The 11919-nt window shown below is 56.0% G+C and overlaps 1 protein-coding gene across 1 annotated transcript; it reads right to left on the bottom strand.

The window, feature by feature from the left end:
• Positions 1 to 6082: 6082 nt before the first annotated feature.
• Positions 6083 to 11913, bottom strand: EEF1AKNMT (eEF1A lysine and N-terminal methyltransferase). Its single transcript, XM_009645314.2, has 8 exons — positions 11852 to 11913; positions 10665 to 11412; positions 9717 to 9916; positions 8910 to 9105; positions 8519 to 8662; positions 8109 to 8321; positions 7596 to 7727; positions 6083 to 7187 (listed from the first exon to the last, which is right to left on the bottom strand). The coding sequence occupies exons 2-8, from the start codon at positions 11368 to 11370 to the stop codon at positions 6913 to 6915; spliced, it is 1866 nt and encodes a 621-aa protein (XP_009643609.1). The 5' UTR covers positions 11371 to 11412; positions 11852 to 11913; the 3' UTR covers positions 6083 to 6912.
• Between the last annotated feature and the right edge of the window lie 6 nt (positions 11914 to 11919).

Below are 11919 nucleotides of genomic sequence, written 5' to 3'. Positions count from 1 at the left end.
CCTGCACCGGCGGCCTGGAGCCCCTGCTGCCCACTTGCTCCGCTCGAGCAGCTGGGTGGGCTCGTCCCTGCACGTGAACAAGCCGGCCTCAGTGCTGGGACCCTTGGGCACGAGGATCACGGTTCACCCAGGTCCACGCACCGACCCATGAGACCTCCCTGCTGCCCCTCTCCCCCAAGAGCCCCGACCCCAGCCGGCCACCCCGTCCCACTCACGGAAAGGGCTGTGGCGTCCCCTGTGAGCCCCCAGCCACAGGGCCACGTGCTGTGCCATCCTCCAGCACCCCATGGAGGTTTGCATGCGCTCTTCCTCTACAACTTTGGCACCAAACTGGGAGCACACAGAAGAGCTGGGTCCCACTTGCCAGCACGGGACCTGGCAGGCAGCTGGCTTCAGCACTTCCCAATCTACCGAGCAGGGCATTTTGGAGCAGTCCCAGCGGCTGAATTCCTCTCGGCTCCCACTCATGATGGGAACAGGAGCAGCGGGAACCACAATCCATTCCCGCAGCACATGAGGGGCCCTGGCAAACGGCACCTACGCGCAGCCGTGGGCGGGAGCGCTGCCAGGGTCAGACACGCGTTCACCGGAACCGTGTCAGGGCAAGCCCTAGAAGCTGGGTCCGGCAGGGCTGGTAGCAGGTGGGTGGTTCAGGAACGGGCTGGGAAGCGGTAACAAGGTCTGAGCCACATCATTGCAGCAGGTTCAATTAAAAATGCATACTGAGGCTGAGCTAAAACGTAAGCGAACAACAGAGATGAGATTTATCTGTGATTACTCACAGCAGTGACAACACAAAAATATCCAAAACAGAGTCTTTGGAGTTCCGCAGCGATAAAATTTATCCTCTGTATTAAACCAGACACCGGCCTCGCTCAGCGTGAAAAGCCAAACAAAAGGGAACTGCAAACATCCCACAGGCTGACAGATACTAACGATCTGGAGGATTATCAAAACTTCTTGGCCAGAGCTCTCAATAAGTGTAAAAAATTACTCTCTACAACAGACTGACTTCTAACCCTGGAAACAAATGAACAGTTTGCTTTAGCTCTGGCTATAAAGTTTTTAATCGGCATAACACAGAGACAGCTTGTCTAGCAGTGGCTTTGCCGCTGCAGTTAGATCACCTCCCCAGCATCACAGCCTCTGCTTTGTGATCCTTTCTATCTAGATGGGGCCTGAGGGTTATTGACATAATTATGCCAATTAGCAGCATGATTATTTTTTTCCCCCCACTCCTGAGCAAGCGGGCTATGCCAGGAGGCACTGGAGTAGCTGCCTGGCCTGACTCCAGTTCATGGGTTTCTACGGAGGCTGGAAGTCAGGAAGAACAGTATCACGTTCTGGCCAAATCTGCCCCATCCGAGCATCAGAGCACTTTGTGCTGCCCCAGTGAAATAATTAAGATCAGTAGAAGAGCAGCCTGGTAATAGGATCACATCCCCACAGGAGATGAACAAAGATTAAAAAAAGGTACGATGCCTCAGGAGCAACGCTATGCACACCTTCAGATCGATAACCTAAGGAACTGTCCTTCCCATTAGGTCTTTAAATTACATCTTTTTTTGCTTCCACAATTAGAAAAAATAAACAAAATAAGAAAACCTCTATGATTAGGAAAAGTTTGAGTTATTCCCCCAAGTCTGGGAAGTTTCCAAACCAAACTTTTCTGTCCATTGAAGCGGTGTTAAAGCTGCTAAGTGACCACACTCACCCTGCGACTCCATCACTTACAAAAAAACCCTCTCCCCCAAAAAAACCAGCCACAGGCAGCCAAGTATAGATTTCCCACCTCCTGGAAAAAGCACTAACATTTTCATTATGCATGCCTGTGTTATCACGAGGGTATTCCTTTTTCCAACAACTCCAAGAGAGCAGTGAAGAAGAGAAGAAGGGCTCTTCGTGTCTCCACTTTTTCTAACTAACTTCTCCAGGCAGCTTGTTCTAAACCCCCATGTGGAGCCCAGCCTGGCTTTCTGAACTTGTTGAGATTCAAAGTGGCTAAATTAAAGAAAACAGGGATAGTACTAGCAGAGACTACTGCGAGGCTTCTTGTAATCAATAACTCTGGAAATAAAAGACCCAAACCAGCACCAGAGGACCATGCAAGAGACTGTTTTCCTGGGGAGTACCAGGTGTGATCCCCGGGAGCACAGAGCTGCGTTGCTCACTGGTTAGCCAACTAAACATGCTCTATTTTTAACCTGCATTCAATTGTGCCCCACAATATTTCTAATTTCTTTTTTGCCACGTGCCAGACTCGGCAAGGAGAGAAGACCTTCACCGACCACCTCTCCCTGGCACAGCAGGAAGGGTGCCCTGCTCCCTAGGGTGGCACGGCGGCCCCACTGGCACCGTTGTCTCTGTCAGCAAGGTCTGCTTGCTTCCAAATGTCCCTGGCTCCAGCACAGCCTGCCTGAGGTCCCCAGCCTTGCCAAAGCCTCCAGTGCATTTCAGATCAAGCCTATGGACAGCAAATTTGTCCTGCCCTGACTTCCAGAAAAATACAAAGCAAAAATAGTCTGGTTTGGGGTACAGCTGTAGCATTTCAGCCCACAAACTTACCCACAAGACACTTTTTCCTAACCAGGCAGTGTAACATTAAAACTGAGGACATTTGGATCAGGTCCCCAGGCTGCTTTATAAACACACACCAGTGCAATTCACTTCATGAAAAATGGGTTATATATAAACTACAGTAGAGATTTGCAGATGCCTGCAAGTGAAGAGCCAGGCGCACTCCCCTGCCAGGAGAGCAGGCAGGGCCCTGGGGGGAAGCAGAGCACAGATGAGGCTGCATCCTCCCCCCCAGGAAGCATTTAGAAGAGGCAAGGCTCTCTCTTTCATGCATGATCTTCTCTCCAGGGACCTTCCTCATCTCCTTCTTAGCTCAGATGCAAACGCAGAGTCTTGCAGAGCTTTTCAGGCAGCTGATTGGCACAAAGCAGGAGGAGATGTGGGCAAGGAACCCCGTGCATAGGGAGCTCCCAGCTTCTCAGCAGCACCTGGCTCTGCAGTGCTGGCACAAACCTGCCGGTCAGCATTATGCCTGTGTATCTGCCAGGAGGAGAGCTCAGACCTTGAAGCTGCAAAAGGTAGAATTAAAGCCAGTGAAAGCAAGCTAGGGCAGCTGCAGAGCTGTGGTTAGAAGGAGCGGCTGCAGCATTTTGCCCTGTAAGAGGAGGCGCTTTCTGCCTCTCCCCTGCAGCCTGTGGCACTGCTGACTCATGGATCGCAGGACAGTGACACTCCAATCACCATTTGGTGTGGTGGCCTCTCTCCTGCCCTGTGACCTCCAGCTGCACCCTTTAGTCAGGTGCATCCAGTTGCAGGATAGAAAAAGGCCACTGTGCTGCATTGCAGCCTGCAGAGATGTTTCCCTGCAGCACTGAGCACCCCAAGAATGAGCCATGCTCCTTCACTGCAGCCTGGCAGCACACCTGCTTCCTCGGTCACAAAGCCAGGCAAGCCAAGTGCTTCCCCAAGGGAAGAATTCATGGACAAAACGCTTGCCAGGCGCTTCCACCCTCCGGGCCGTGGCTGTTGCAGCCCTTGCTGTGCTGTGACCCTGCCATGCCCAGGCAGCAGCAGCATCCCCAGCCAGTGGGGCCAGGCTCCCCGCCCCCAGCAGACCTCTTCCCAGCTGGAGGGAATCAGTCTCAGCACTCAGTCCCTGCAGCTTTTATTACTGCAAAAATTTCTCCCAGCTGCTAGACTGACTTTCAGCTGGTGACAATATGTCCCCCATCCACCTCCACCCTCTTCCCAAGAGCCCAGCCACCTCCAGTCCTTCTGCAGAGCAGGGATCTGGGCTGTGACACCCGAGGAAGTCATACCAGATGGGGTATTTGTGTGGCACCCCACTGCTACCTGCCTCATAGCATCACCATCCTCCCAGCTGCCTGGCCACACAGTCAGCCTGTGCCAAAGAGCCTCTGTGGCTGGCCATGACCACCTGCACCCAAGATCACGGAACCCAGGGCTGACGCATCAAATCCCAGTGCCTCGCTCACTGAAGCAGCAGCAGGACATGGATGTGTTGCTCCAAGAGGGATTTGGGCTGGACCAGACCAAAGCATCCCCAGTTGGCTACAGTCTCACGCCTGAGCCATGCGATGAGTTACGTGTCCATCTCTTTTTGTGCTGGGAAATCCAGAAAGGAAAAAAGTCAGCATCTCAAAGCCAGCGGAGGTTGCTAAGTGACAGCAGTGCTTGTTTCTATCCTGCCACTTACAGCATGCCTACGCTGCAAAGGAAGGAAATGAGGAGTAAGGGATGTAAACATGAGTATATTGCCAAAACACTCAACAGAAACACAGTTGCCACACATATACATTAGCTGCATGTTTTGGCTGCCAGGAGAGAAATACTTATCACATATAGATTATTCCAGCTTTGGAGCATTTTACCTGCAGAGGAAGATGTCAGGTATTTGCAGCACTCATTAATTTGCTGATTTTCCAGCTGAAATGTATTTCCAGACCAAACTTGTAAGGCTGTCAGTAGCTGCAAGGACAGCTGCAATGAACTTAGATTTCACCCTTATGTTGTTTCTAATAGATGGCTTTTGTTTTTCCACCAGGATGTGGCGTTATGCAGCTATTAGGAAGCGCAACAGAGAGGCAGAACTGGACAAGGGAGGGATGAACGCAGCCTTTGTATAAGCTCCTGGGGAAGAAAGGACATGGTTGTGGTAAAATAAAGGGCACACACAAACCTATGTCATTGGAATTATGTTGAGAATGGAAAACTAAGTTAAAAATAGACTATATGCAGCACTGCTGATCCTATTGAGAAATTTGCTGTTGCTAAGCTGGATGGATAACAGATATCTTTCAAAAAAGCGCTCATCACAGAGGAGCTTTAGAAACTCATGGGGGCAGGCAGACTTCCACCCAGCTCGGGCTTCAGCCTTGTCTCTCCCATTGACCAGCGAGCACGTGCTGCCCCACACTACAGTACAGAGGAGCGACTGGGTGGTGAGCAACGTACAGAGGGCATGTGCCCGCGCTGCCATCCTTTATCTGAGGCAGGGAGCAGGCCAGCCCTGCTCTCCAGGGCCTGGGAACTATCAAAAGCACTTCTTTAAAAAAAGCATCTGATCCCCCTGAGTAGAAGCGGGCCAGCCCAGGGAGAAAGTAGGACACCGATTTGTCCCTCTGTGTGAAGGTGAATGAGGCAGGGAGCATCAGAGAAGGGATCTGAACAGACTGGTTTCCAAAGCAGAATCTGCTGGCAAATTAAAATATAGCCACAGTCGCTGACCAGCAGGACGTGCTTGCTGTCAGCCCAGCTGCCACAGTGCCTTTTGGGCACAAACAGCCCCATCTCCTGCATTGGCGTAATGGATGTGGCCCCCAGTGGTTCAGGGGGTGAGAGCCCTTGGGGTGCCCTTTCCATGGCCTCCACGGGGCTGGGCAACTGCAAACCCTCAGGCTCACACACCCTCTTGCTCAGCTTTCCAAAGGATTTCCCACAGGTGGAGGAGAGCTGGGTCCTGCTGAGGGAGGAGACGTAGATGAGCAGCAGCCCACCAACACCATGGTGTGACAGGGTGTGCAAGCTGCAAAGCTGGCAAGGCACCTCTGGCAGCAATGCCAAGATGTGGCTGCTGTTGCCTCCACACCAATCGCTAGGTCAGAGCCCTCCCAGAGCTGCTTCTGGTGCATTGTTACTACCCTGGGCTGTGGAAAGGTGGATGGGGAGGGTTTGCTCTGGGAAGCAGCTGCCAGAAAGATGTCCTCACTCAGGCTGCCAGTGGCAGAAGGGAGCACAGGGCGAGTGTGCTGGGTCAGTGGCAAAGCATCACTATGCCTGAGCAGGTTGACACCTTGATGTCTACAAGCCAGTTACCTTGGTACCATGTCTCAGACTCATTTTGGTACCAGCTGCTGCAGGGGAGAAAGACAAGCCCCCTAAAAATAACTTCTGATGGATGTGGGAGCACCAGCAGGTCAGATGCCAGGATGCACACATCTTCAGCTAAACCTTGCAGGGAGGGACTGGGCTCTGAAACCCTTGGGAGACACAAAAGGAGTTGTCTGGGCAGGAATGGGGTGCTGTGGGAACACCGTGATGGGTATTTTCCTGCTGCTTTTTCATCCTGCAGGAAGGCTGACCTGCACCAACTGCATGAGCACGTTGGTATCCCCAGGAGCCTGAGCACAGGGCTAGGTCCCTGCTGGCCCAGGGGGAATAAGGGTTGGGGGCCCAGGGAGCTACAGGTCCCAGTGCATCGCGGCAGCAGTTGGATATATTTAGAAGGTGGGGGGAGGTCCAGTTTGGGGAAGGCAAGTGGGGAGGGGTCAGTGGGGTACAAGGGGTGGTTCCCTGCCCCCAGGACATGCCCTTGAGAAGTGGAGGTGACTGTACCTTTTCCAGGGGTGCTAGGCACTCCAGAAATAAACCTAGCAAAGTATTGTTGGCCTCAGAGCAGCCCTGAGCACTTTATTTTCACACCTCTCAGCCCACCCACACACATCCACGAGACTTGGGGCAGGGGCTCTGCACAGACACCAGTGACCAGGGATGCTGGAGATGCAGGGAGAGGCAGCATTGGATGGAGGGAGCCATGCTGGAGGGGAAGGGGACAGTCAGAGGGATATTTTTCCCACAATGGGAAAGCAATGGGGACAGACCCAAACCCACAGTCCTGCCAGTCCCACAGCACCTTCCTCCCTCACCATCCCAACACTGCCTCTAGAATTGCACAGCCCTCCATGGTCCTGGACCCCTTCCCAGGGAGCCACGCTGTGGGGAGTGCCTCCTCGTGCCAGTCCCATCCTTCAGTCAGACCCATGCCAGCACCAGCCCCGAAGGGGTGGCAGTCCCAGCCACAGCCATCCCCCTACTGCAGGGCCACAGCACCCACGTGAAGACCTCTCCCTTGTTGAAGCGGCATCAGAGCCCCTCTCAGAGGATCTTGACAGCCTGCAGCATGTCCGCCAGCACATATGAGCTGTCCCAGGGGCGCCCAGGCTGCCGCAGGGCCCCCTCCAGTTCCCGGGCACGTGCCCCCAGCTCTGTGGGGTTCTGCCGGCCCTCAGGGCTGGGCTGGCAGAACAGGATCTCGTTGACCTCCCCTTCAATGTGGCATGCGTAGAGCAGTGGGAAGACCTCCCTGAGGGTGGCCAAGACAGATTCCTTCAGCCGGGCGTCACGGCACACCAGGTTGAGCACAAAGACTCCTGCAGCAGGGTGAGAGGGATGGGAGTTCAGATCAGACTGCGTACACAGTCCTGCTCCCTGCTTCCCTGCAAGAACACAGCTGAATCGGTGCCACCCTGGTGCAAATATCTCCCTCACGGCAGCATGAGGAGTACCAGCATCCGCCCGGTGCCCTTGGCCCAGCTCCACATCCCTGCCACCACGTGGGTTGTGGGTGGCCACACCCGCTCCACCCTGCTCCCTGCTGTCACAACACCCACTGAAAAACCCAGATCCAGGACCCACCAGGAGCAGCGGATGCCACATAGCAATCCTGGCTGCGTCTGCTATTCTCCAGGATGAGAAATGGTGGCACAGCCCCATTACTCAACCCCAGCACAGGACCAGACAGCTTGGCCGCAGGGACACAGTCAGATCTCCCCTCCTACCTTCTGGCTTGAGGATGGTTTTAACTTTCTGCAGAAAGGGCTTTTCCACAAAGGCTGGAGGCGGGCAGCTCATCCCCACTGTGAGGTCTTTGCTGTCCACATCGAACATGATGGCATCATACTGGGCTGGAGCTGCAGGAGGGAACATGGGGACTTGTTATCCCATGGGACAGAGATGAGCCACACACAGCAGGGAGGCAACGAATGGGGTGATTGAGACACCCTCTCTGCCATGTTACAGCTGCTTCTCTCTCCTTGGGTTTCTCTTTCCAAATGAAACCTGCAGCAGCAGCCCTTGCTGCTGGGGGAGGCAGAAAAATCTAAGGTCCCCTGCACACATTGGCAAGGACAGGCCTGTGAGTTGCAGAGACCTGGTGAGGCTGGAGCTCATGACACATGGCAAGAGATGGGCAGGGATACGAAACAGAGGATGAAAGCAGCCCAGGACTCCCGTCACCAGCATGTCACCCGCTGGGCTCAATGGGGTGCCTGGGATGGTTTGTGAGACGGTACCTTCAGCCGCCAGCTTGGCCACATAGTCCAGGCCATCAGAGATGTGCACTCGCATCCGGTCACCCTGGGAGAAGCCGAACCAGCACGTGGCCACCTCCAGCATGGAGGCGTCGATCTCCACCACAGCCACACGGGCCTGCGAGAAGTAGTCATGGACAAAAAGGGGCAGGCTGCCCCCGCCAAGCCCCACCACCAGCACCTCCAGCAGGGCTCCTGCCAACAGAGAGCACCCTGTGAGCCACCAGGATGGCCACACTCCCGCTGTTCATCCCACCCGCCAACCCCAAACCACTTCGGGAAGGGTGCATGGGGCGCCTTGGCCAGAAAAGCCCTTCTTCCCCAAGGAGCCGGGGCACGGCAACTCACATACACCCGCCCCAGGCACAGCTTCTCACTGCCAGCCTTGTCACCTGGGAAGGGGTTGGGGCCCCCCAGCAGGCAGAGCCCCGCGACCATGGCCCTGTGGTGCTCACAGCACAGGTAGCTCTTGTCAATGGCTGCAGGTGGCTCAGTGGGGCTGGGTTTCTTCTTGTCCTTCCTCCGTTTCTTCTGGCCTGAATGACAGGAGACATTGGCTGGTAAGGCAAGGTAGGAGACAGGGGTGCTTTCTGAGGACCAGTCAGCCCCTGTCCCACCCACAAGGCAAGCAGCGGAGTGTAAAAACGCTCCCAGAGCTGCTCCAGGACAAGGCAGGCATGTCCCAGCAGGACTTTTTCCTGTCTTCTTCCTGTATCAATCTTACTCTCTGACACCGCAAGAAGTCACCCTTGGCCCCTGTCCCTTCCCAGATGCCCCACATACCTGGGAGAGGTGTGGGGGGCAGAAGCCGAACCTCTGACTGCACCACATTCCTGTTGCAGAGGAAGATGAGGCGGCGGAAGTAGCAGGTGCCATCCCCCTTCACGTCCTCAACGACATACTCCCCGCTCAGGGGGCTGGTGTCACGGTGCCGCACTGTCCGCACCCCGATGTCCCCTCCCACAGACAGGAAGGGCACCTGCAGGGAGGACAAGGACTGGTATGAGGAAGAAAAGGCTACAGGAACAGACCCTGGCATTTCTGCTGTCCTTACCATGGCTAAAGAGCCAGGATGAAGCAGACACAGTGCAGGAGCAGCAGGCTATGCTGTAGGCAGGCACAGGGGAGCTGGGGACCAGGGCAGGGGACACCAGCTTCCATCCTATACATGTGTTGGGGTACAGGGAGCAAACACCCCAAGACTTATTGCAAGAGCTCAGGTCTTGGGACTTGGGGCAGGAAGGAGACAGAAGGGACAGGAGAAGTTAAAGCCAGGATTGAGAAGGGGCTGGATGCTCTCAGGGTTTCAGGATGGCTGGTTTTCTTGGGATGCTGGGTTTTGGAGGGTGAGGACTTCACACTGAATCCTGCCACACAAGCACCTCAAATCCTGCCTTTCAGCAAAGGCAGCCAGCTGGAGGGAAAACCAAGAGGAGCTCCACCTGAGGCCAGTCTCCTCCCCAGCGAGGCAGCCAGCTCACACACTGCAGCTTGGTCTCCCTTGGAGAAGAGGGACTCACTGCTGGCGAAGAGCCAGCCTGGCCCTGGTTTTGGGGAAGCCAAGCAAGGGGGCTGGGCAGTGGGGCTCACCTGCTGCCGGGCAGGGAGGCCCAGCGGGGCCAGCTCCATCACCTTCCCCGACAGCTCTGCCTGGATGCCGGCCATGCCCTCGTAGTGCTGCTCCCTGTGCAAGGCCACAGTGACCAGGCGCCCGAAGCCTGCGCTGCCAGCCAGCTGCTTCCGGCCTTCCTCCGTCCCAAAGAGCCACTCGGTTTCTCTGCCCTGTGGGACTGCAGAAGGGACTGCCATCAGCCTGGGCCAGTCCTGGTCCCTAAGTGACCCCCCCCAGCCTTCAAGAGAGAAGCCGCAGGGAATAGCAAGACATCACAAGGAGGTACCACTGCATGCCTAGAGCCATGCTCTGCAACGATCAAAAGAGCCAGGACCTTCCCTGGTTTGGGCAGGCTCATACAGGAGGCTGGAAAAGCCACGTCTCATAAGAAGGGGGTGTCCAACAGCCTCACGACCAGTCTCCAGGCTGTGCTAAGCCCCAGCTTTGCAGGCGTGCAGGGAGGGGACAGCGCTGCTGGCAGAGCTCGACATGTTTCCACGAGGTACAAGAGCAAAAGAGAAGCACAGCCATGAGCAGCCTGGCCCCGGCAAGTCAGGATGCCCACACAGACCAGCAACACCTTTCCAGCTGTGTCCGCTGTGCTCTGGCTTTATGCAGCGACGTGCTATGGCAGCTGCCACCAGCATCAAGAAAGGAATCACCACCTTGGAGTCAGGGCAAGCAGTGTCCCTCTGCTGCCAGATGGGCATCCACTCAGCCAGCAAGCTCTGTGCCAGGTCTCTGCTTCTCCCACCAGGCAAACACATGTCCCACTGCAAAGCCAGGACTAAAAACACCAACCGAACCCCGCACAGGCAGGTTATTTCCCTCTCCAGCCCTGATTTCAGCAGGGCCAGGACCGCTGGCCATTTTGCAGCTCCTGGCCAGAGCACTGTGTCATTGCAGGTGGGAGAGGCTGTACTCACTGATGAAGATGGCGAAGTGATTGTCCCGGGAAGGTTTCGCTGAGGGGCTGTCGACCACATGCAGCGTGTAGCGAGGCCTCCCGCTCTCCTTGTCACACAGATCCAGGGAAACCTGCTCCCCGCAGGGGGTTTTGCTCAGCTGGCTGCAGAGCAGGGCGTAATGCTGCCTGTCCTTCACTGCTGCCACCAGCCGCTCCGCACTCTCCACCCGCATCGGCTTGTCTCGCTCCTCAGGGAAGATCTCCAGGATCTGTGGTGCTGAGCCAGGGATCTTCCTGAACTTAGTCATGACGTAGATGAACACTGGTAGGGCAAACTGCTGCTTGTTCCCGCTGCTGGCCACCTGATGGACACGCACGACCCAGCCTTCCTGGGAGAAGTATTCCACCGCTTTCTTCAGTACATGGGCTTGAGCCAAGGAGACGCACAAGTAGCGCCCTCCTACCTGCAGGACCCTGCTGATCTCTGCAAACATCTTGTCCACCTTGGCTAGAGTAGTCTCCTCTTCGTCGGTGAGGATGGCATCCAGCGTGCCTTTGTCCAGGACCACCTGGAAGTGGGCATCAGGGAAGTCCATCTGAAGCATGTCCATCAGCAGGTAGCTCATCTTTGGCCTCTTGCTCCCGCTCCGCTCTTGCATCTGACGGATCACTGCATCGCTGATGTCGATGTTGACGATGTCCTCGCACATCCCCACATCGTACATCTGCTCACTCAGCTCCGAGTTCCCGCAGCCCACCACCAGAACCTGGGGAGCGGCACAAGAGCAGCGTGATGGTGAGAACACCCTGGAAACGCACCCCGAAGCATTTTGCGAGACTTGCTCAGCCACGGCCAGGACCCTCCTGTGAAAACCACACCCACAGCACATGCAAACCCACTCTCCGGGGCCCTAACATAACATCTCCGTACAGAAAGGTCACAGGGGCACAGAAGCGATGCATCTGTGGCATCTTTTGGGGGGCACGTGGACCTTTTAACCCTCAGAGCTCCCCGCCCCAGGGCAACTCGTGGGGTCTCTCCTGTTCTCTTGCTGCGGCGCACTGGGGGCTTCACATCGCCCGTGCACGGCGCACGACGGCGGTTTAAGCCGGGACACGGAGGCACAGAGCTCGCCGCCCAGGAGGCGGCCGGCACAGGGAAGGCTCGTCCCGAGCACGGGGCGCTGGGTACCAAACGGGGCTCACCTTGTCGCGGGGCCGGACGTACTTGTGCAGGACGGGGCAGAGCTCCGGGAAGGCCCCGTACCACTCGA

Source organism: Egretta garzetta, unplaced genomic scaffold, assembly GCF_000687185.1.
Source record: "Egretta garzetta isolate BGI_Z169 unplaced genomic scaffold, ASM68718v1 scaffold598, whole genome shotgun sequence".
Lineage (NCBI taxonomy): Eukaryota > Metazoa > Chordata > Aves > Pelecaniformes > Ardeidae > Egretta > Egretta garzetta.
The sequence above is the reverse complement of the archived record's forward strand: the minus strand, read 5'-3'. Positions and strand labels throughout refer to the sequence as shown.

Bases quoted from the DNA above. Each gene is read 5' to 3' on its own strand.
- EEF1AKNMT (XM_009645314.2), bottom strand. From the start codon at position 11,370: ATGTACGATGTGGGGATGTGCGAGGACATCGTCAACATCGACATCAGC. The intron at 9,106-9,716 runs GTGAGCCCCACT...TCCTCCCTGCAG, and splicing joins GCCTCCCTGCCCGGCAGCAG to GTGCCCTTCCTGTCTGTGGG. The intron at 7,728-8,108 runs GTACCGTCTCAC...TCCCTCCTGCAG, and splicing joins GGCCAAGCTGGCGGCTGAAG to CTCCAGCCCAGTATGATGCC.